The following is a 23,421-nucleotide window of genomic DNA, read 5'->3' on the forward strand; positions in this document are numbered from 1 at the left end:
TGTTGAAATCAGTGGATACTTCTAAAGGATAAAATTACACAGTTAAACAATTCTCTGGTCTCTGCAACCCTAAACTTTTATCAGCTGTTTGTATTTCTACTGTATGCTATATTATTGCCAAATAAGGCAGCTTTGCTACATGAACAAATTTATTATTTCTGCCATAGCTATGCAGCTTCTCAGCAATATATGGAAATAATTTTATAGATCTGCTGCTGGAATTGCTATATTTAGCATAATTTTGTCCATCCGCTGTCACCAACTGAAATCAGTTCTATATCTGCTTTTTTTCCCCAGGCTTCTTGTGGCTTGTCACAAGCCACATTCTCTTTCTGGCTTTGTGCACTGATTTCCAGGTGCAGCCTTGAATGCAAAGTGGTGGGAGACATCTTGGTTTTTAATATTAGGAATTTCGTTTTAATTTGAGTGTAATCAAACCTTGGATGAGAAGCGACTCAGTGAAGCTGTGGAATATCCATCCGTGAAGATACTCCAAAAGCAACTGGACAAATCTCTGACTTTCTCTAAGCTGGCTCTGCTCTGGGGCTTGATCAGACGACTTTTAGAGGACTCCTCCAACCCACGTAGCTCTGTGGTTCTGCAACAGGGATCTAGCCCATGCACACTACAGCAGCTTTCAAGACCTTTTGCTCATGGGAGTCCTGCACTTCCCCTAATATCACTCAGTCCAGATATGGAAAAACCCTAAGTTGGAACAACTCCTGTTGTGCACACCCCTTACTATTAACACAGGCTGACCCCGGTTAGGGGATCCCCACCCACAGGCCGGGCTGTCGCTTCGCTGGGCTCAGCACAAGGCCAGCAGCACGCCTTGCCACAGACACCTCACTGAGGCTTCTCCACCCATCCGCCGGCGCTGGGGGCCTTCGCACCTTCACTGGTGGCCTGGACCGGCTGCTTCCCCAACGCAAGCCGCCCGGCCCTCGCCCCACACCCGCGGGAAGCCTCCACACGGACGCTGAGCTCCGAGGCACCCGCCCGGGTGCGCGAAACCGCCCACAACGGCCACCTGCCCTCGTGAGGAGCGCCCACGCGCCAACACTACCGCGCCCGGCAGCGGCGCATGCTCAGTGGAGCTCCCGCCCGCTACCCCCGGAAGGGGGGGGGGGGGGGGAGAGGGGGCGGCTCTCTGCCGGCCGGGGGGCGGGAACTTCCCCTTCCATCGGAGCTGCTGCTTCCGGGTTAGCGGCGCGCGCAGCCCACGTGGGGCCCGGGAAGGAGAGGCGCGGAGGCAGGTGAGTGTCGGGCACCGGGACGTGTCACCGCCTGCCGCTGTCCCCCCTTCTCCCCCGGCGCGGCTGGGGCCGTCCCCACGTGTGTGCCCCCCCAAGGGGGCGGCTGGCAGCGGGGCCGGCGGCGGGGCCGGGGAGAGGCGGCACGTCGCCGCGCAGCCGCTTGATCTGCGGGCCTGCTGTGGTTTTCTTTCGCCAGGTTTCTCTTGGGGGGGGTCCTTTCTTGGGAACGCGGCGCAATGACGTCCCTGGCGGAGCAGCTGAAGCGGCTGGCCCTTCCCCAGAACGATCCCAGCCTCTTCAACCGCAGCGAAGTGGCATCGCTGCTCTTCAGCAGCAAGGAGGCTGCCGCCATCGACAGGGACACGTTTTTTGCCATCGGTGAGTTTGGCTCTTTAGGTGGCCGTGATTTTAAAAGTTATGTGTTGCTGTGGTGAGACCCCACCTGGAGTACTGCATCCAGCTCTGGGGCCCACAACATAGGAAAGGCATGGACCTGCTGGAGCAGGTCCAGAGGAGGGCCACAAAGATGATCCAAAGGCTGGAAGAGTGAAGACAGGCTGAGAGAGTTGGGGTTTGTTCAGCCTGGAGAAGAGAAGGCTTCAGGAGGACCTTATAACAGCCTTCCAGTATCTGAACAGGGCCTACAGAAGAGCTGGGGAAGGACTTTTTACAAGGGCATGTAGTGATAGGATGATGGGTAGTGGTTTTAAACTAGAAGAGGGTAGATTTAGAATAGATATTAGGAAAATATTTTTCACTCTGAGGTTGGTGAGGCACTGGAACAGGTTGCCCAGAGAAGCTGTAGACGCCCCATCCCTGAAAGTGTTCAAGGCCAGCTTGGATGGGGCTTTGAGCAACCTGGTCTAGTGGGAGGCGTCCCTGCCTATGGCAGGGGGGTTGGAACCAGGTGATCTTTGAAGTCTCTTCCAACCTAAACTATTCTACAGGGAAAAAAAAAAAAAAAAAAAAAACATCTGGAGGAAGATAAATGGGAAAGGCAAACCCATATTAAAATAATTCAAGAACCTACAGGCTAGTCAGCATCACTCCAGTCCATGGGAAAATCGTGGAGTGGGTCCTCTTGGAGCACATTTCTGGGCATGTGAAGGGTAAGGTGATTGGGAAGAGTCAGCACCCCAAGGTGATCAAGGGCTGGAGAATTTGCCCTGTAAGGGGAGCCTGGTGGGAGGAACGTCTCTGGTCTCATTTAGTCTGGAGAAGAGAAGGCTTTGAGGAGTCTAATAGCAGCCTGCAAATACCTATGAGGAGGTTTCAAGAAGATGGGTCAGGCTGTCCAGAGGAATGCATGGCTGGAGGACAGGAGACAACAGGCAAAAGTTGAAATAACAGAGGCTGAAGCTGGATACAAGGAAAAGGTTTTTCACTTTGAGGACAGTCAAGCAGTTGAACAAGTTGTCCAGGGAGGCTTGTGCCCTCCATCCTTTTGAAAACCCCAACTAGATAATGCCCTGAGCAACCTGGTCTGATTTCAAGGCTAACCCTGGTTTGGGGAGGGCCTTGGACTAGAGATCTCCCAAGGTCCCTTACAACCTGAATTCTGTCATTTCATGAAAACATGCTGATGCCCTGCTCTTTGGTAACATGGCCACAAAAAATGTAAAGTGGCAGAAGCCATTGCTGTGTTTGCACACTTCAAATCCTTTGTGCTTATCTCTTAATGTTTTTGTATAGAACTTTACCCAGGAATATGATATTTCTTGAATAAGAAAGTTGTTTACTAAAACCAGAGATTGATGTGCAAGATAGTAGATATATGTCTTTAATGCAACACAGAGTTTCTTAAATAGTTACTATAGAACTGCTGCATAGAATAATTTATTTTTTCCGTACTTCCCCAGCTGCCTGGTTTCTTTATTTCAGCTGAAGCCATCTGCTTTGTGCTTAGCCATTAATATTTACAAGCTTGTGTAAAATAAATAATTCCAGTGGTTCTCCAGTGGTGTACATGGAATGCTGTATTTTAATTTATTCAAAGAGTTGCCTTTGCTTGCTTCATCTGTATAAAATCATAGAATAATTTTGGCTGGAAGGGATCTGGTACTGGCCCAACCAAGCACAGGGCTTGTTAGTGCAGGTTGCTCAGGCCTGTGTTGAGCTGAGTTTGAGGATGGAGGTTTTATGGTCTCTGGTCCAGTATTTGACCACCCTGGCATGAAAAAAAAAAAAAATATCCATACATAGACTGAGAATTTCCTATGTTCCAGCTTGCAGCTGTTGCCTCCTATCCTTCCATTGTGCATCTCTGAGAAGAGTCTGGCTCCATCTTCTCGATAACCTACAATACACTACATCCCATTAAGTAGTTGCAGACAGCAGGAATATTTCCTTTTGACTTTCTCTTCTCCAGGCTGAACAAACCCAGTTCCTCCTTCTCCTTGCATGTTATTTTCCAGTTCCCTGACCGTCTTAGTGTTCCTCTGCTGGACTCACACCCGCATGGCAATGTTTTTCTTCTATTGGTGAACCGTGCTCCAGATGCAGTCTCACAAACGGAGGGGGCAGTTCATCTCCCTCAGCCTGCTGCCTACACTCTCGCTAACGCAGCCCAGGATGCTGCTGGTCTTCATTGCTGCAAGAGCTCACTGCTTATACTTGTAAATGTTCGTCTTCGTCAGTTAAGAAATACTTTTAAGCGTAGCTACAAAAAGCTACGCTTTTTTGTATTTTGTATTTTTTTGTATTGCTACAAAAGTATGGCATACAAGTATCTAAAGGGTGGGTTGAAGGAGGATGGAGCCAGGCTCTTTTCAATGGTTCCAAGTGACAGGACGAGGGGCAATGGGCACAAGTTAGAACACAGGAAGTTCCGTTCAAATACACTGAAACAGTTCTTTACGGTGAGGGTGACGGAGCACTGGCACAGGCTGCCCAGGGAGGTTGTGGAGTCCCCTTCTCTGGAGATTTTCAAGACCCGCCTGGATGCAGTCCTGAGTAATGTGCTCTAGGCAATTCCTGCTTTAGCAGGGGAGTTGGACTAGATGATCTCTAGAGGTCCCTTCCAGCTCTGATGATTCTGTGATTCTGTGAAAAGTTTTTTGGTCTTAGACCTGTTTACTGTTTGGTTTGGTTTGCTTAGTGAGGATGATGTATACCAGTACAGCAAAGAAGTTGGGTATGCCAGTGAGGAGGTAGGTGGGTAGGACTGGTGAATTAAACTGTTGCATTTAAAGTGTTCTTCCATTTTTTTCCACAGGATGCACTGGCTTAGAAGAGCTGATGGGGATTGATCCTTCATTTGAAGTGTTCCAGTCCACTTTGTTTAGTTCCACGTCCAAAGGCCTGGAACGCAGTGTTCAGTCTAAAGCAGTAAATCAGCAGCTGAATAAGAATATTTCGTTGTTCCTGATTCACCTGTCCCCTTACTTTATGCTTAAGCCAGCCCAGAAGTGCCTTGAATGGTTGATTCACAGGTAATCCACTGAATATCCTACGTGTCAATAGATAAGGCTACTAAAAATGCTGGATTTTTTTTTACACTGCTGAGAAAAAATTAGAATAATTTTACTTTAGTTTTCTGAAAATACAGGTTAAAGTGTTAAAAATATCTGTTTGGGCGTAGTCTTTACGGGGCCAGATGTTCTTCTTTGCCAATTAGATTTTTGTCTTTTGATAAATTTCTGTGAAGATTTTGATCTGTCATTATATTCTTTATAAAAGCAATTATTTCCTTGCCTGGTTTTCACCAAATTTGTCCAGCTGTAACCATCTTACAGAGGACCTAGAGAGGCATTTATGTAATCTGCTTTTAGAAACGGGCTGTGTAAAATAGCTGATTTTCAATATTAACTGTGAACCACAAATAGCATGCCTTTGTATTATAACATGAGCTAAGTATTCTTATTTCAAGGTTATGTAGGAAGGTGTGAAGAAAAACAAACCAAGTATTTTGTGAAGTGATGATGTATTTATTTATATAAATTAACCTATCCAGATGCAGAAAGTATAATATTTCATGTCATGAAAGAGTGAGTGATTTTGTTAATACAACCTTTGAATCACAGTTTATTTAATATATGTATTATACTGAAATTCATATTAGGTTATTGTAATGTCAGGCTTAATATAGAAATCTACGCAGAAGAAACTGAAGTAATCCTATTAAGTCCTGTAGGGACCAAAAATTACTCAGAGTGAGGAAAAAAATTGCTAGCACTGTTTCTTTCCTCTGTCACATATAGGCTAGTGGCCACCTTGGGATTCTGGACTGTAAGTGGACCATATGTCAGAGTCAGTATGACAATCATGTCTCGTCTTGCTTAAAAGCGAGTAAACCAGGTTTTCTGAGCAGAACATGGTTGGGTCTTTTTTTTGGACTTCCAGATAATTTTTAACTATATATATATATGTTTTTTCCTTAGGTTTCACATCCATCTCTACAATCAAGATAGTTTGATTGGTTGTGTTCTGCCATATCATGAGACTAACCTATTTGTGAGAGTTATTCAACTTTTAAATATAAAAAGCCCAACTCATAAATGGCATTGGATGGATCCAATAAGGGTAAAGTATTTAACAGATGCAAGTTGGGAGAAGCATGAGGGACTTTTATTAATGATATCTTGACTCTGTTACTAGATTTATGAATATGGTCCACCTGTTCATGTGGTTAGTTGTAGAACTGTACTGAAAGATTTAATTGCGGGGATGGAGCCTGGATGCCCACCTGTTGTTTCTGCTATCTTTCTTTATATTTAAAGTTAGTTATAAGAAGCTTTGATTGTAATTACTTTTTGTATTGGCAAAGTTAAAATATGCTTTGAAGGTGAAAGTGTTTGCCACTGCTAGGAAGACATGTCCACTACGAAAACGTATGTTTATTTGAATACAGATTATATGTAATGCTCTTCATTATCTGTCTTAATGTAGATACAAAAAATTCCAGAGAGGTGTGTGTGTTTCCATTACTTATTTCAATTTAAATGGTGTTAACTGATCAGTAGGATTAATTTAGAGGTTATATTAATTTTTACTTCACGTGTTTCGCTTTACCCTTGAGTGTTCTAATTGTATGTTTTTCACCATGTAAAGAAACCTGGAGTCCCACTGGCAAGGGGTACTGTCATTACACACTGCTACAAAGACCTGGATTTCATGGATTTCATCTGCAGGCTGGTGGCAAAATCTGTGAAGGTTGTTCATTTTTACTAGAACATGATTTGTTTGTTGTTACTTGTTTTCCACATCTTTGTATAGTATTGTGCTGTTTACTAATATTTTGAATTACATGTCAAACAGTGAAAGGAGTCATTTTTTCGTAAACAAGAGGAAAATTTCTTATTGTTTTTATAGGTGACAGTCTGAGACATTCTGATAAAAAAGTGGCTGAGAACCGATGAGCCATGACAAAACAATTTGGCAATACTGTATTACTTAAAGATACTGTATAGCTTCAAAGTGCTTCATTGTCTTTGTTTCTTTTATAAAGTCATGCCTGCTGTTAGTTTGTAACTGTGCTTTGAGTTTTGGGTATCTCTTTTGGGGGTCGTCATGGATGTTTTAAACATACATCTTCAAATATTAATGAGAACTTAAAATTCTGAATGTTAGAAGTTGAGCGGATTTATTTGGTTTTTTTCAGTTAATAGCCAATAGAGAACTAGTTTTATAGTCTCAGGAGGGTAAGATGTATGACAGTTCCCATTATTTAGAGAACTACAATGCATATACTGTCAAAAGAAGCACAGCACACAGAAATAACAGGGTGTACAAATGTAATAAAGGGTGTTAAACATATACCGGTCAGCTTCTGGGCCATCCAGTTCTCAGTCTTGAGCGTTAACCAAAATCACAAGTGATTTTGGTTACTTTATTGTGGTTAACTGCAGTAGCTGAGGAATTAACTACAGTAGCTGAGCACCCTTTTCCTTCTGCCTTGTCTGCAAGGGGGAGCAGTAACCACGGGCAAGGGTTAATGCTAGGGGGAGGTGATGACTTAAGTTCTACCAGCTCCTGCTGGCCCAACTTACATACTGGACTTGAGATTTTGTTGCTTTGGGGGGAAGCCATATGTGTGTTTCCGCTTTTCCTGATGTCTGAACAACTGATTTTTCTGTGATCCAGGTCTTTTCAGAATGTCCTGGCAACGCAGCTCAATTGAGAGTTCTTCTTGTGTTTTATGCCTCCACCATTGTGTCAGCTCTCGGAGCCGCAGAGAAGATAACAGACACTATAGTCTCTATGCTGCTCCCTTACATCCAAAAGGTACGCGAAGCTTTGTGTTGCTTCCTGTGTGACCAAGTGTACTGTGTTCTGCTGACACGTGTCTGCAGATAACATTTAAGAGGGACATTCTATGTGAAATGTATCGTACCACTCTTAGTCTTCTTTGAAACATCAGGCAGGTGAAGGTCCATGAATAATAATGTTTTTTCACACCTCGGATGAGCACTTCAATAACTTTATTTCCTGCTCTGCATGAGGAATGGATACACAGTTTGACAATAATAAAAATTATTTTTTTGTTAACATACTCTTTTTTTCTTAATCTGCGTGTGTTAAAAATCCACCTTTATCTCTTTTTCTAGGGCTTGAAATCCTCTGTACAGGATTACAGAGCTGCAACATACATGATAATCTGCCAGATGACAGTAAAAGTGACAGTGGAGACTTCCTTGGTGCATTCCTTGATGTTACAGATAAGCAAGACATTATGTAAAGTGCCCTCACTAGTCAGGGACGGGGTGGCATGCTTGAACCTACTTCTACAAACTCAGAAAGGAGACAAACTTGGGAAAAAGTAAGTCTACGTGAATTGAGTTTTCCCCCTGTTTAAAAGCTCAGACTACACTTTGATAATGTGATTTTTTTTTTTTTTTTATTCTCCTCATTAAAGGGATACTTTCCTATCAGGAATTTTGGTAGTTGACATTTCAAAGGGCTTTGAAGTTTCTTTGCCTTACTTTGAAAATTTGTGTGCTCACTACAGCTAAGGAGTCTTGGTGGTGCAAGTTTGTCATCTTTTGGTCCCTCTCCTGCCAGTTCCATCAGTAAAGGATTGCTGTCAATGTGTAAAACTGAACCCTGCCAGTAAGAGGTTTTCTTGAAAGTGGGAATCCCGGAAGAGAAGCCAACATAATAATGGTAGTGCAAATTTGAGGTTATTTGAACAGCTTGGATAAAAGAAGTTCTGTCCCTTCAATGGAGGGGCTTCTATACCACCACTTCTTTGATCCCATAAGTCAGGTGTTCTTCTGGAAGTAAAAGTAGTGTTTCATTCCCATCGATGTGTCTGCCCTGCCCTGATACAGTTAGCCAGTGCTGTTAACATGCAGTTGGACACAGGGATGGAAGTCCCTTGTGCTACAGGGAGTTTGCTTGCTGGCAGAGAGGTTAGTGTGGGCATTCCAGTAGAATAAGTCTCTGCTGGGGTAAGTACAGTGATTACCTTCCACATGCTGAACACAGTCATAGAAGAGGAAAATGAGTTAAAAGCTAAGGTGTGGGGAACTAAGGAGAGGCATGCTTCATGCGCTATGCATGCAGCATCCAGCCAGGTGGGAATAAAAGGAAACAAGATGAGAGAAACTTTATTAGCGGAAAGGGTTATTGCTTCTACTGTCTTTGAGGATCTCCTGTCGTTGAGCTATTATTTCTCATCCCTTCCTTTTGCTGCTTCTGGGTAATAGATATGCTCCTTGCAATGTGAAGATATCTCTTCGTGCAATCCATACAAACATTTTTTCTTGTACTACCAACTTCAGAAAAACATAGGTATGTTCACTGTGCCATTGCAGCAGCTGTGCTACACATGACTGGCAGTACCGTGTTTTCTTCTTGGATATTAAATGCACCAACGAACCTCTGGCGATAAGGAAGTGGAACCCTTTAAACAAATTCTGAAAAGATTCATAATGAGTCTGTTACCTGATGCTGAAAATTGAATCTTAGGAAGTCTGCATGGTTTGAAAGTGTTGGTAACCCAGATGTGCATGTATACCTTTTTTTTTTTTTTTTTTTTTTTATATTTCCATGTTCCGTTGTGCAGGCCATTTAATTATCTGTGCAAAACCCCAGAACTGGTAACTCTTTTGCAAGGCCTTTCAGCAGAGTATGATATCTCTCCTCTTCTGCGTTACCTGTTGCCTCACCTTGTTTGCAGTGTCATGAAAAGTGATATGGGTAAGTTAGCATACATTTTTACAATTTTGTTGAGTGTTAAGGACAGATGGCTGTGGTCAGTGTTGTAGCTGTGTGATTTTAGTTGCTTCTGCCATTGAAACTGTGCCAATACATGTGAAGATCTGATTAAGCTTTTGCATGCGTGTTGCTTTTTGTTTTTCCAGGCCCTACAGAGGGGGTTATTTTAGGCATTGTTAGATCTATATTGCTTTGTTTTAGATGTTGATTTGTGGTATTTCATCAGTAACTTAATTTTGATATATGAAATTTCTGAGTCTTGGAGATGTATTGTAGTAATGCAAAATCATTTTAAAGTAGATTACATGTATGCCATATGTAGTTTAAGTAGTGGAGATCTATGTTTACCTGACGAATTAAACGTGCCTGGGAACAGTCTGGGACAGCAAGGCTGACTGGCATGCAGTAGTAGCCTGCATCTGCACTAGTAAGTCTGTTTGCACTGTGGACTTGTAACTGCCGAATCATGTTTGGGAAAGCTCTTTTGTTGAAAAGGTCCATATTCAGGCCAGGGAATGCTGTAGGGAGTTGCTGGCACAGGTTGTGGTAGCAGGTCTGGAACATTCCAAAGCATACTTGAATTTATTGGTAGCAATACAGCCTTTGGCATTTTAATGACATTGATATAAAGCATTACTAGCATCTCATGGAGAGTTACTGCTAATAATCAGTGAACTTTGTGGTCTTCAAGTTGTGTGCTTCGTTCGCCAGATGATGGTGCCTGTATAAGCTATTAGCTTTAATCAGTGTGAGGGAGTTATTCTCAAACTATTGTTCATTTTTTTATTATTACACATTGTCCTTAGAGGAACAAGAAGAATCAGGGGAGACAGAGAATCAGATTAACATCCGACATCTGGAAGCTATTATTCAGAGCGTACCACTGGAAAAGGATTTAGATCACCTTTTGGCTTCGTGAGTTAACTTCAATTATTTTTCTTCTGCAGTACTATAGTCATTTCTGGTTTAATAACGACCAATTCCTGACAGTAGCATTAGTGTTATATGAGCGTGTTTTCTGAGTTCATAAGTTAATTCCAAACCTCAATTTTGAAACTGAAACATTCAGTAATCCAGAAGAGTTGTGCTTTTAGCACTTGTGGGAGGACTTGTGGGACAGAGTGAAACTTCAGACCAGGAGCAAATCTGTACTTGCAATAAGTAATGCATATTAATCCTAACCTGTTTAGCAGTGTGCTTTATAATATCAGTGAAAACTGTACTATCCAAAAAACAGTGGCTTTTTCTTTTGTTTGTAATTTTAGCAAGTTTCTTGAAGAGTTTGTCTCCTGTGGTACAGAGATTGAATCTAATCCCCCCAAAATGGCTGCACTCAATCAAAAAATGCTTCCTCTTATCAGACTTCTTGAGAGAAAGTAAGTTCTATTTTTCTATTACAGACCCACAATCTGTAGAGTGGTGATGTCAGCTATGATCTGGGCTTATTGGGTATAGTAAGCACAATATTCTTGCCCAAATAAACACAGTAAAAATAACTGACTTCTAATCTTGGTCCAAATTTTATTTTACTGATCTGTTATTACGTATTTTATTATCATTCTAATACACGGATGCAGACCTACTAGTTTGTACAGCTGTTTGTTGTGTAGCATGACGTTTTCTGCTCATTATTTGTCCTAGTGGTCTACATATCGTTCATCTGTGTTAAGACATAATGGTCGATTGCCTTTGCAAAGCTGCTTAAAATAGCTGGCTCAGATGAGTGCGTGTGCATTCGTCTTCCTTGTGTTTCCCTGTATTTCTCTGGTAAATACATGCTCTTCTGTAATGCTCTGCGGAAAACATTGGGGGTTTTGTCTGTTGGCAGGTATCCTAAAGCCTTAGACACTGTGTTGGAGAAGCATCTGGAAGATTGTACAGATGAGGCTGACCAAAATCTTTTTCACCAATTTATTTCTCTTTCATTAAGCTGTGGCAAATACAAGGTAGGTAGCAGCTTAGTTCATGATCCCAGCTCTTATCTGGTTATACCGTCAGAGTGCTGATATTTTGGCAAAGTTCTGCTCTCTCTTCCTAAACAAAATCTCTACCATTGCCACCAAAACAAAAAAGTCCCAACTTATTTAAATGTGATTTGGGGAGGGGGGCTTGATCAAAACTGTGGTAAAATCAAAAGCTATCAGATCTTTTAAGTTCGTGTTTATCATGAACAGTCATGAGTGTGAGCTTTTTTCCATGGTTAAATTTATATATTTCCATCTACCTCGATTCCTATCAATATTTTTTTTTCCTTAGGAACATGGCCACTACGTATACTGTAGTGGTCAATAGTGACAATGTGATGGCGCCCGGCAAGGCCTCATCTTAAAGATTTTTGTCAGTGTCAGAGGTGTCTGTTTTGGAAAAGTTGACAAACAACTTTATTGCTGTTGAGAGAAGGTCCTTTTTGTTGCATTGATTTTATGAATGTTTACAGTCACTAACATGGAAGAATAAAGTGACTACAGAGTTCTTCCTGTGCCATTTCTGAAGAGCAATTGAAACTCAGCCTAACACAGAATAACCATGAGTGCAACAGATCTTAAGAGATGGTTAGTATTATGGCTGTTGTTTGAAATGAAAGACTGGAAGCATTTGGGAAAAGATGATAAACTACATAAAGAAGTGTTTCATGTATTTTTGTATCGATTTAATGAAGACACAGATTCTGTGACTGAATAACAAGTGGATTAACAGGAAAACAAGGCATGCAGAACAAAGGCATGTGACTCTTCTAGCCTTTAAAGTTCCTGAGATAAGTGCTCACAGTTGGACTGGCAGGGATGCCTTTTTAACAGTTTCTATCTGTGCTCTGTCACACTGACATTGTCACTAGAGCTTTCTCAGAATCCTTAGATAAGCGTAGTGCTTTTCGAGGCCAAAAAGGTGTCTGTGGCTTACTGTACTTTTCAAGCTATATTCCAAAAATTGTCTGCCAAAGTGAAGAAGACCAAATTTGAAATAGTTACACAACATGATTGCACTGTAATTGATTCTTTTTGGATCTGAATTGTAGAGGTTCTTTTCTGGTACAAAAAATTGCTGAAAGAATTTCTCCCGTTACCCATATATATATATTTAAAGTATTTTTAACGTGTAGTGAGTCACTCTAAAATCTGTATTTCAGTTTCTGGAAGATTCTGATACCTCCCTTCACCTTAGTTTGAATCATCCTCAACCAGCTGTGCGGGTCCTGGCTCTTCAGCATTTGAAAGATGTTATTGAAACATCAAAGGTTTGTGTCCTGAATCTTTCACTTACGGAACTGACTTAACATATAATGTCTTCAAAAAGCTGTTTGCTCGACATTTCAGCTGAAGATGGTATGTTAAACTATTCATATGTCATCCTCGCTGTTTTTCATGGTGTTTTCAGTAGGTTTCTGTCACCATTTTCCCATATTCTGGAGTCTGGGTGTAGTTTTTGTTTATTAAGCTGCTTCTAGTCTAAGATAAAATCTAAGTAAATGAATACTTCTGGTTTTCTTTCTTTTGTTGCTGAAAGTTAGTCTGCCTCTTATTTGAGGTTTAATTTAGATATTACCACTTTTCTTGTACTAGGATTAAGATATTTCATTAAAAGCCTGTAAATTCTGCTACCAACAAATGATTTTTTCCTTTGGGCTCCTTTTTTCCTTTATTTTTTTCAGGAAGGCTTTGATCAGTCTTTTGTAGAAGAAGCAATTTTTAGTCGGCTCAAGGATGACAACAGAGATGTTGTAATGTCTGCTCTCAGTTCTTTGGAGGTAAGTGTGCATGTTAGGTGAGATTTTATCTGCTCTTGAATATGTGTGCCTGGAATATATTCTTTGTAATTGCCCTTCTTCTGCTTACATCCTTAGTGGGTGGCTTTTATCCTTTAACAGGATGAAGCAGCACAAATTTAGGAGGCTTGTGGTGTTTACCTCCTCACAACTTTCCCCCCAGATTTCTTCTTCCTGATGTTTCCCAAAGTGTTCGCAGTTAACATGAATTTATTAATGTTTTTTTTTTATGCAGCTACTAAAGCATATTTTAATCTTTGATTGTTATTTGAGGTGTGCTTCCTGCTTATCCTGTACGTTTGTCTATAAAAACGTAAATCATGTCATCTGCCTTTTGGATGGAAAATGGTGCAGTGACAAGTCATTACGCTAGTGAGAAGTGCTCCGTTGAGTTTTTCCGTATGAGAGTCATTTGGTCAGTTGATAGTGGCAAAGTCCTAAACTCCAGCTCAGGTTTACTGGACAGGGCTCTGGTATGCATTGTGCTGATTGTTTCCAGCTAGAGTAACAGTCTCTCTTTATTGCTTCTGCTAGTAGTAGTGGAGAATATTATTAGCAGTAGTATAATTGGTCTTGTGTGTTCATTCATTCTCAATCACTAAAAAATAGGAATAAAAGCATGTGAGTGCTTCTTTAAACGTTGGTATCTTTTGTTAATGTGTGTTGTCATACAGATGCTGTGTAAAATAAAAGCAATTCTTATACTTTTTTTAAAGTAAAAGCAATTCTGATGTAATCATAAAGTGTTTTGCTTATTGTTTATCTATTTTACCAAACATTCCTGTATTTGATAGATTCTCTGTGCTTTAGCATATTAAGACGGCAGCCTTATAACTTCTGTTTACTCTGATAATATTTTTATTACATGATCATCAATGGGAATGCAACTAGTGATGTTTGAGCCACTTTTCAACTTGGTATAGCAGATGCATTTTCCACTATGATGTGGCAAATTATTTTGTATTTTATTATATTTTTATTTCTTAATTACTTTTCAGATTTTCAGGAAACAAGTCGATCCGGAAGTACTAGTATCAAGTCTTTTGAACATCTTCCAGAGAGCTGATCTTTCAAAGGATGGGAAGTGGTAAGTTTGTGCATTTTTTCAGTCTATATTCTTTCTCTGTAAGTTAAATTTTAAAAAGGTAACTCTGAAGAATCTTCCACTTCAGACACTTTTTGTTATGCTGTATCTATGCTGAGTTACAAGGTAGATGTTCAATTATTTGCATACCATTTCCCATGAGTTCCTTATTTGTTTTCACTGATATTTGGATTCAGAAAATCACCATGTAAAATGGAGAACAAATCAAAGAAATTTTCATCGTATGAGTGAGCAATGCGTTTTCAACATCACTTGTTCTCTTTTAGGTACAAGGTTCTGGAGCGAGCAATAAAAATTGTAGCCAAAGAGGAGATTTTGAAAGAGAAAAAAGAACTGCTAGATGAAGCAGTAATGCGGTTGTTACCTTTTATGGTAATCACTAATGCGAATTCAAAGTCTTCAGATTGCAAAATGGCCATTTGTCTGTCAGAATCTGATCTCTGCTCCTTACACCCTTTACTGAAAGGTTGGCCAGAAGGTAAAGCATTAATTGTAACTAATTCGGTAAAAGAAAAATTGCAACAATTTAGGAAATCATGCTTATTGAACCTAAACACTTCTTGAAGGAGACTGGCAGTCATTAACAAGTTATTATGGTAGAGTGTGAATAAAGTTATTTAAAAAGCTCTTTGAAAAGATGAAGAAATTGTCAAGTATATTTCTGCCTGTTTCTAAATATTATTGAGCCACCAGTGTTTTAATGTGATTTGTATTCTCATTATTTGTGTGATTGTATCTGATTTGTATCTGATTGTATCTGTGATTTGTATCCAATTATTATTTTTTTCCTTGGAACAGATCTTGAAGAGGCAATTAAATCAAGCAAGTCTGCAGAGTTTATTGGAGTGGCCAATAAGAAAATGATTCTGTTGTTTTCTAAAAACATGACTTCAGGGGACCCTTCCTTACTATTGCAAATGGTATGTATACCATGTTACCCTTACCTTAAGAGATCTTAATTTCTGGGTGATCACCGTAGTAGAACAAATGTGATATAGAAGAACTTTGTGCTCTTCTTGGCACTAGTATGCCATCGTCAAGCTGTTAGGTAAATATATATATATATTGAATAACAAACCCCAATACAATTTAGATAAAACCCCAATAAAATCTAGTAAAAAACATAAGGAAAAGAAGAAACGAAGCTATTACCTATTTGGATAAATGATTAGTGTAACTAAATTGAAAGTATTTTTCATTTCCTGTAAAAAAAAAAAAAAAAAAAAAAAAGAACCAAATATACCTGTGGATAGTTCATAGAAACAGATGTTTGTGCGTTCTTAGCATTTGAAGAGTAACATTACAGCAGTCAGTAATTTGTTAAAGATGTTAGAAGGTAACAAGGATTTAATTGGACATGCAAATGAAACACGGTGTAAAGTCATAGTGAAGTCCTGCTGTCTTACAGACTTTTTATTGTTGTTTTTCCTCCACTCCCATTTCTAAGGTTGATGATCTGATACTCGTTGCTGAAACGGAATCTGACAGTGTGAGACAGAAAGTAACTACTCATATAATTGGTTCAGTGCTTGTTCAGTGCTGCTGCAATACACAGATGAAGGAAAGTTATTTTTCAGTGGCTATCAGAGTCTTCCGTTTCTTGGATAAACAAATAAAAGATCTCAGAGCTTGTGATCCTGCAGAGGTAAGACCTAAACAGTTTGGAGAGGGCGTTTTCTTTATAGTGGAGAAATATTTTTTTTGTTGGAGAGCAAGAGGTTCAGAAACCTTGAGAAAGACTGAAAATCTCACCTTTGTTTCTTTTTAAAGCAAAACCACACATTTGGCAGCAGTACTAGAAGCTGCCATTAAGAATCGTTTTTACATTTTACCAATCTAGTGAGTTTGCATTAAAAAAATTAAGAACTCCAGAGCTTTAGACTGGCATCCCACCTGATTGAGTGTTTCAGTGCTGTGGGCTTGGCACAAAGTTTGGGGTGTTTCTGCCAGCTGCCCTGTGGCATCTTGTGGTGTCATTGTTTGACTTAGGAATATCAGGGGGGTTAGTCATTGAGTAAAGGTTTTGCTGGCTTGTTCAACGGGGGAAAGAAGGAAGTGCAGTTTTGTATGAAAAAGGGCTTATGCTAAGAGCAGTTCCAGAAGAGAGCCATGAAAATGGTGAGAGGTCTGGAACACCTCTCTTATGAAGAAAGGATGACTTGGGGTTGTTCAGCCTGGAGAAGGCTCAAAGGAGACCTTATTGTGGCCTTCCAATACTTGCAGGGAGCGTATAAGAAAGATGGAGACGGCCTTTTTACAAGGGCCTGTAGCAATAGGACAAGGGCAATGGTTTTAAGCTAAAAGAGGATAGATTTAGCTTGAATATAAGGAAGAACTTCTTTACTATGTCAGTGGTGAGGCACTGGAACAGGTTGCCCAGAGAAGTTGTGTATGCCCCATCCCTGGAAGTGTTCATGGTCAGATTGAGTGGGACTTTGAGCAACCTGGTCTAGTGAAAGATGTCCCTGCCCATGGCAGGGGAGCTGGAACTAGATGATCGTTGAAGATCCCTTCCAACCCAGACCATTCGGTGATTCTGTGTATTACAACCTCAGGCAAATCCTTGCAACAATATTGAAAGTGTTGTTGCTGAATTTGTTGGGTTTTGGTTTATTGTGCTGCTCCATAAGCAGTTGTATTGACACATGTTGGGAGGTAACAAGGAAGCAAAAGGAGGAGCCATCACTGAGACAGGAACAACATTCAGAAAGAGTATTTCTGCGTCTTACTGCTACCTTTTTTTTCTTTATTTTTATCCATGTTTCCCATTGGAGTTTTGATTGTTGTTGTTGAGACAGTTTGTTCTTTTTTTAGTGTGCAAGAAACCCATGTGAGCAGGGCTGTGTTTCTGTGTGTGCACCCCCTCGCACGCACATAGCAATACATGGTAATTAGTTATTCTGACCTCAGATTATTCCATTAAATAGTTTTTATATATACAAATATCTGTAAGTTATGGATTATGTTTCTGGAAGAGAGCTAAATGAAACGATTAAACTGAATGCCCAAAAAATGCTGTAACTCCTAATCCCTTTGAAGATATATTTTAGAGAGATTGGTCTTTTATTCTTCTGTTACCTCACTTATGTACACTGTTAATTATGGCAGTAAGAGCTGGCATAGGTTTTAAAACTGCAGATGCAAGTTTAAGTGTAAAATCAGAAATGTAATTCACTTCGTAAGGATGCCTCTTTTGAGACTGGAAATTAAGTATTGCTGATTTTAGTGCTAAATTTCTGTCTTCTGTTGGTTGAAATTGTGACAGTATACATTAAAATGAATTTTCCTTCACAGGAAACCCCCCTAAATTGGTCTGTTGAAACAGTAGAGGAAACTTTGCTGCCTGATGACTTGTTGACTGCATGTATAGAAAAGCTGAATAGTGATCAGACAGCTCATGCAGAGGAGTCAGCTATGTTCCTGTTCTTGTTGAAAAACTTCATTAATGGCCTAAAACCTCCTCTGTCCTTTTCAAAAGGTAGGTGTTAAGGTTTTGACTGTCTTTTATATCAGTGAAGTGAAGAGGGAAGGTTAATTTTTTTGTCTTCAGAAGTTGTTGGAAACAAGCCACCCTTGCTTCCCCTAACCTTCCTGTGTTGTTATTGAGATCTGTAAAGATTACTTACTTGTGAACATGAAATCAGCTGAATGTATTGTCTTCTTTTAACTGTTTCTGTTTTCCCTTGGTTTCTGAAGTTTTCATTTGCATCCACTGTGTCTCCTTTATAACCTGTGTTTTTTTAGAGGAAACTTGGTGGAATCCTGAATCTCTGAATCAAGATAGCCAAGACTACCTGCACCTCCTTTTGGGGCTATTTGACCTACTTGTCTGTGGAGCTAGCGAGGGAAGCTGTGCTGTTCAGTACAGAGCATTGATGAATCTCTTACTCAAGGTATTATTTTTGCTTTTGTTGCTCTGAATTATTAGTCATCAACTGTTATGCAGTTAAGGAAAACTGAGAAAAATGGAGAACTGATCATGCAACACTGCTTGTGGCACACTAGTACTGTGAGCAGATGAAAGTCTAAGCTTCAGCTTATTAGTTAACCCTAATTAAACGTAATAATAGAAAACTAAAGTAAAAAAACAACAAATGGACCAGTTGAGGCAAAGCTGAAAACAAAATTTGCAGGACAAGGTCAAGAGCTTGAAGTTTGAGCTAAAAGGTTTGGTCCTATCTGGGAGCAAAGTTGCTCCATACAATTTGTTGGTTTTTAAATAGAAAAATTGAAAAGAAAACTTCTAGAAGACATTGCACGTTTCCTTATAACATCATCTCATGTCTTCTCAACCGCATCAGGTGATACATTTTTTGTGAAGAGAATAAGGGATTTTGGCAGTCTGGATTTTTAGGTGACAGGAAATAATAATTGTATATTCTGAGGAAAAGAGAAGCAAGTAATTCATAGAATCATAGAATTGCTGAGGTTGGAAGGGACCTTTAAGATCATCAAGTCCAACCATTAGCCTACCCTGACAAAACCACTTCTAAACCATGTCCCTAAGTACCACATCTACCCTTTTTTTAAACACCTTCAGGGATGGCAAATCCACCACATCCCTGGGCAGCCTATTCCAATGTTTAATAACCCTTTCAGTTAAAAAATGTTTCCTAATATCCAATCTAAACCTCCCCTGACATAACTTGAACCCATTTCCTCTTGTCCTGTCACATCATCAGGGAGAAGAGGTCAGCCCCCATCTCCCTACAACCTCCTTTCAGGTAGTTGTAGAGGGTGATAAGGTCTCCCCTTAGTGTCCTCCAGGCTAAACAACCCCAGTTCCCTCAGTCATTCCTCATAAGATTTGTCCTCCAGACCCCTCACCAGCTTTGTAGCCTTCTGGACATGCTCCAACACCTCAATGTCGTTCTTGTAGTGAGGGGCCCAAAACTGAACACTGTACTTGAAGTGGGGCCTCACCAGTACCGAGTACAGAGGGATGATCACTTCCCTAGTCCTGCTGGCCACACTATTCCTGATACAAGCCAGGATGCTGTTGGCCTTCTTGGCCACCTGGGCACACTGCTGGCTCATATTCAGCCGGCTGTCCACCAACACCCCCAGGTCCTTCTCTGTCAGGCAGCTTTCTAGACACTCTTCCCCAAGCCTGTAGCGCTGCATGGGGTTGTTGTGGTCCAAGTGCAGGACCCGGCACTTGGTCTTGTTGAACCTCATACCATTGGTCTCAGCCCATCGGTCCAGCCTGTCCAGATCCCTCTGTAGAGCCATCCTACCCTCAAGCAGATCAACACACCCGACTAGTTTAGTGTCATCTGCAAACTTAATGAGGGTGCATTCGATCCCCTCATCCAGATCATTGATAAAGATATTAAAGATAACCGGCCCCAGCACCAAGCCCTGGATGACACCACTTGTGACTGGACACCAACTGGATTTAACTCCATTCACCACCACTCTCTGGGCACGGCCATCCAGCCAGTTTTTTACCCAGTGAAGAGTAAATTGACACAAAGCCACTGTTATTCGAATTTGATGCTGTTTCATCAAGGACAGCACGACAACCACAAACAGAGGCAGGAAAGAATAGCAATGATTTAATAACAAAACTTGTTTCTGATGTTAATTCTTGTATATAACTTTGTCTAATTGTCAGTCATTCCAAGGTCTAGTGAAATTGTACTGAGGCTGAGCTGTTAGAGATTGATTCAGTGCCTGGCTATTTAAAAGCTGTCAGCAGGGAATCACAGAATTTTCAGAGTTGGGAGGGACCTCTAGAGATCATCTAGTCCAACTCCCCTGCTAAAGCAGGATTGCCTAGAGCACATTACTCAGGACTGCATCCAGGTGCGTCTTGAAAATCTCCAGGGAAGGGGACTCCACAACCTCCCTGGGCAGCCTGTGCCAGTGCTCTGTCACCCTCACCGTAAAGAAGTGTTTCCGTGTATTTGAACAGAACTTCCTGTGTTCTAACTTGTGCCCATTGCCCCTCGTCCTGTCACTGGGAACCATTGAAAAAAGCCTGGCTCCATCCTCCTTCAGCCCACCCTTTAGATACTTGTACGCCATAATAAGGTCTCCCCTCAGCCTTCTCTTCTCCAGGCTAAAGAGTCCCAGCTCTCTCAGCCTTTCCTCATAAGGGAGGTGCTCCAATCCCTTAATCATCTTAGTTGCCCTTCGCTGGACTCGCTCCAGCAGTTCCCTGTCCCTCTTGAACTGGGGAGCCCAAAACTGGACACAGTATTCCAGTTGTGGCCTCACGCCTCACCAGTGCAGAGTAGAGGGGGAGAATGACCTCCTTTGACCTGCTGGCCACTGGAAGGATGGATGTTATTTTGGTGAGATTTTTGACTGAGCAAGCTGGGTGATACTGCACAGTAAAAGAGAAGAAGGTGGAAGGAGGGACTACAGAAGATTTGTGCAATGGGATTGGTAATGTCCTAGGACCTAGTGAAGGCAACAGCTGCAGTAATAATTTGCTTCTTTCACTTGTGGAGTGCTGCTAATTTTGAGAGTGTCTCACTTGAAAGGGACAAGAAAGGTATTTTTGCCAGCTCTAGCACAGTTAATATAACTAGAACCTAGATCTTGGTGGACATGTGAAAAAGAGAATAGGTAAGAGTATGTCAGAAACTGTAGGAATTGTTCTGGCAGGCTGTGTTCAGTCTGTGGGATGTTGAGTGTGCACTCCTGTTTGATCCTCTTAGGATTCCAGAGAGCATCTTGCAGAGAAAAAGCATGCTAGCTATTGCCAGACCGTGTAGTAAGCCAGAACTTTAAATTGATTTGGGATACTATTAGGAGACAATGTAACTGCTTCAAAGTCAGAGCTGTCCTCATTAAATTTTGACAGAGAGGAACTAAAACAAAGTTGAGGTAATTGGATGTAGTTGTGTGAAAAACTGAATTGTATTTTCTTGGAGCAGCTATTATTATTGAGGGTGGAGAAGGCACTCTGACCTCTGTCTGCGATTGTCAGTGATACATGTATGATTCAAAGTTTGTTAATTTTGGTCCATGCTCTATTGTGGTAAAGCCTATACAGCAAATCCGGGACAAATTCTAAGAATAGAGTTTAGTGTGAATATTCAGCACAGAAAGCTATGCTGTACAAGGAAATAGGATGCCCAGCTCTTCTGAGACACTGGTTTATAGGTTTCTGAAAATCACTTTGTTTGTCTGATGGAAAAGTCAGGGATTACGTAGGGTGCTTTTAATATTAAGATTTCTGCCACACAAAACAGAAGATTATAACAGTTTTCTTGTGCCATTGACATACTATACAAATGTGCATATGGATGTGTTTTCAGTATGTTATGATTAAAAAAAAATCCCTTGTGTTTACATAGCTATAGACTGGCTACAAGTTCTGTTAAACTAAGCCAGCTGTTAAGCCACATGTGGACTTTTACACACATGCGAGTACTATTTACCCAAAAGCATCTACTCAAAAACTTTTGCTTCCCAGAAGACACTGTTTCTGACTCTGTAGTTCTCTTTCTGTGTACTCCTTTGAGTTAAGTAGTTTATCAGATGTTGTGAGTAGTAGTTTGCAAAGTAAAGTTATTAAATGAGTGCTTTTCTCTTTTTTTCTTCTTTTTTTTTAAATTTAAGGTACATCTAAAAGATTCAGAGATTCTCTTCAAATTTCTTTCAATTTTATGGACTTACAGTTATAACCTTTCAAATCATCTGAACTATGAAGTCAATGCCATGCTACAGACTCAAGCTTTATATATTGGCTATGCACTGCTTGAATCACAGACATACCAAAAAAAGAAACAGCTGCTATTGCCGTCATCTCCAGGTAAAGTAAAACAATATCTATCTCTCATCTTAAGGCCTGATCACAGTAATTTTTAATTTTGTGCTCTTTTACTATATTTTATACCATGAAGGATATCTGTAGTCATTTATGTTCAACTGCACTAGGCTGAGACAGCTCTTCCTTGATGATTCACTGCTGCTGTTACTAGCCCAAGCTTGGAAGTAGGTGAAACCACTTCTATTTAATATTAAAAGTGTTAAAGAAACATTCTGCTATGCTGAAGAAGTCAGTTATAGCACCTTACTTTCTGTGAAGCATAAGGATGTGGCAGTCAGTAGCAATGTATGAACTCTCTGAGCTTAAGCACAAATATAAGGACTGTGACGACGAAGTTTGGAGCCACGGATCTGTGAGATTCGCATTAGTTTTGTCTAGTCTAGAGGTTTATAGTGAAAAGAGAGGACTTTTTAATTCCAAAGTAATGCTGATGCCTCTTCAGAAACACATGGTAAAATTCTGACCGCTCAGTGTATTCTGTTGTCTTTTCCTCCTTCCTTCCCTCACTGTTTTTGCAGTGGTGATATCTTTGCTCATTAACTTGGGTAGTCCTGTGAGTGAAGTTCGAAGGGCTGCTCTCAACTGCCTCCATTCCTTGAGAGTAATAAAGGAGTCTCTGTTTCATCCTGTTCTTCAGCATTTGGAGCAAAAGACAGAAGAGATCATATCTGACCCTACATACATAACACAGGTATTTTTGTTATTAATACAAGTTTTGTCTGCTGCTGTAAGCTCCCGTCTTTTCCAGAAAAAAATCAACTTAACTGGGAAAGTTCATTGTCTTTGTATACATCAGACTAAATAAATCAGACGAGGTTTTTTATTTTATTTTTTTAAAGGACTATAAAAATATTCAAGTGATTTATTACATACAGAAAACTGAGAAAAATGGTCAAATAAGAGGTATTAACTTGTGGTTTATTTACAGATGAAGAATTCTATTTGTATCTAGATTGCATTATTACGAAAGCATTAAATAAATGTTGGTTTAAGGCATTTTTATTGCAGGGAAAGAACTTATTTTTTGCTTTGTTAATGAACTAGATTATGGAAAGTCTATTTGAGGAGCTTGAGACACAAACAAAACAGAAATCCCAGAAGAAAAAATTGTCAGAAGCTTTGGAAACCATACTTGATTGTGTACAGAACCCTATTTTCCCATCATATATTGCAAGAAACTTAATGAAAATTCTTCATGAAGTCCATGGTGAGGTAAGTGCAGCCTTTCTAGCTGTTTTATGGGTTCTGCACTTGATTGAAATGCTGAAATCGAATTTCATTTTGTAATAATGCTGTTAAATAAATTCATAATGTATTAGAGTATTAGGCTTAAAGTTGACACCTCTAATAATAC

General features: G+C 40.4%; 1 protein-coding gene across 1 annotated transcript in view; it reads left to right on the forward strand.

Moving 5' to 3' along the window:
• Positions 1–1,394: 1,394 nt before the first annotated feature.
• Positions 1,395–23,421, forward strand: part of HEATR1 (HEAT repeat containing 1) — a 41,482-nt gene continuing 19,455 nt past the window's right edge. Inside the window, exons 1-21 of the mRNA XM_082481398.1 lie at positions 1,395–1,634; positions 4,471–4,687; positions 5,636–5,777; positions 6,306–6,407; positions 7,338–7,478; positions 7,802–8,013; positions 9,262–9,395; positions 10,220–10,328; positions 10,679–10,789; positions 11,242–11,359; positions 12,541–12,648; positions 13,063–13,158; positions 14,175–14,263; positions 14,548–14,759; positions 15,080–15,201; positions 15,729–15,926; positions 17,576–17,759; positions 18,026–18,174; positions 21,857–22,049; positions 22,586–22,758; positions 23,112–23,279. Of these exons, the coding sequence (XP_082337524.1) occupies positions 1,493–1,634; positions 4,471–4,687; positions 5,636–5,777; positions 6,306–6,407; positions 7,338–7,478; positions 7,802–8,013; positions 9,262–9,395; positions 10,220–10,328; positions 10,679–10,789; positions 11,242–11,359; positions 12,541–12,648; positions 13,063–13,158; positions 14,175–14,263; positions 14,548–14,759; positions 15,080–15,201; positions 15,729–15,926; positions 17,576–17,759; positions 18,026–18,174; positions 21,857–22,049; positions 22,586–22,758; positions 23,112–23,279 (3,120 nt within the window). The 5' untranslated portion in view covers positions 1,395–1,492. The remainder of the gene's footprint in view (positions 1,635–4,470; positions 4,688–5,635; positions 5,778–6,305; positions 6,408–7,337; positions 7,479–7,801; positions 8,014–9,261; positions 9,396–10,219; positions 10,329–10,678; positions 10,790–11,241; positions 11,360–12,540; positions 12,649–13,062; positions 13,159–14,174; positions 14,264–14,547; positions 14,760–15,079; positions 15,202–15,728; positions 15,927–17,575; positions 17,760–18,025; positions 18,175–21,856; positions 22,050–22,585; positions 22,759–23,111; positions 23,280–23,421) is intronic.

The sequence above is a fragment of the Vanellus vanellus genome (assembly GCF_965231255.1).
Source record: "Vanellus vanellus genome assembly, chromosome: 3".
NCBI lineage: Eukaryota > Metazoa > Chordata > Aves > Charadriiformes > Charadriidae > Vanellus > Vanellus vanellus.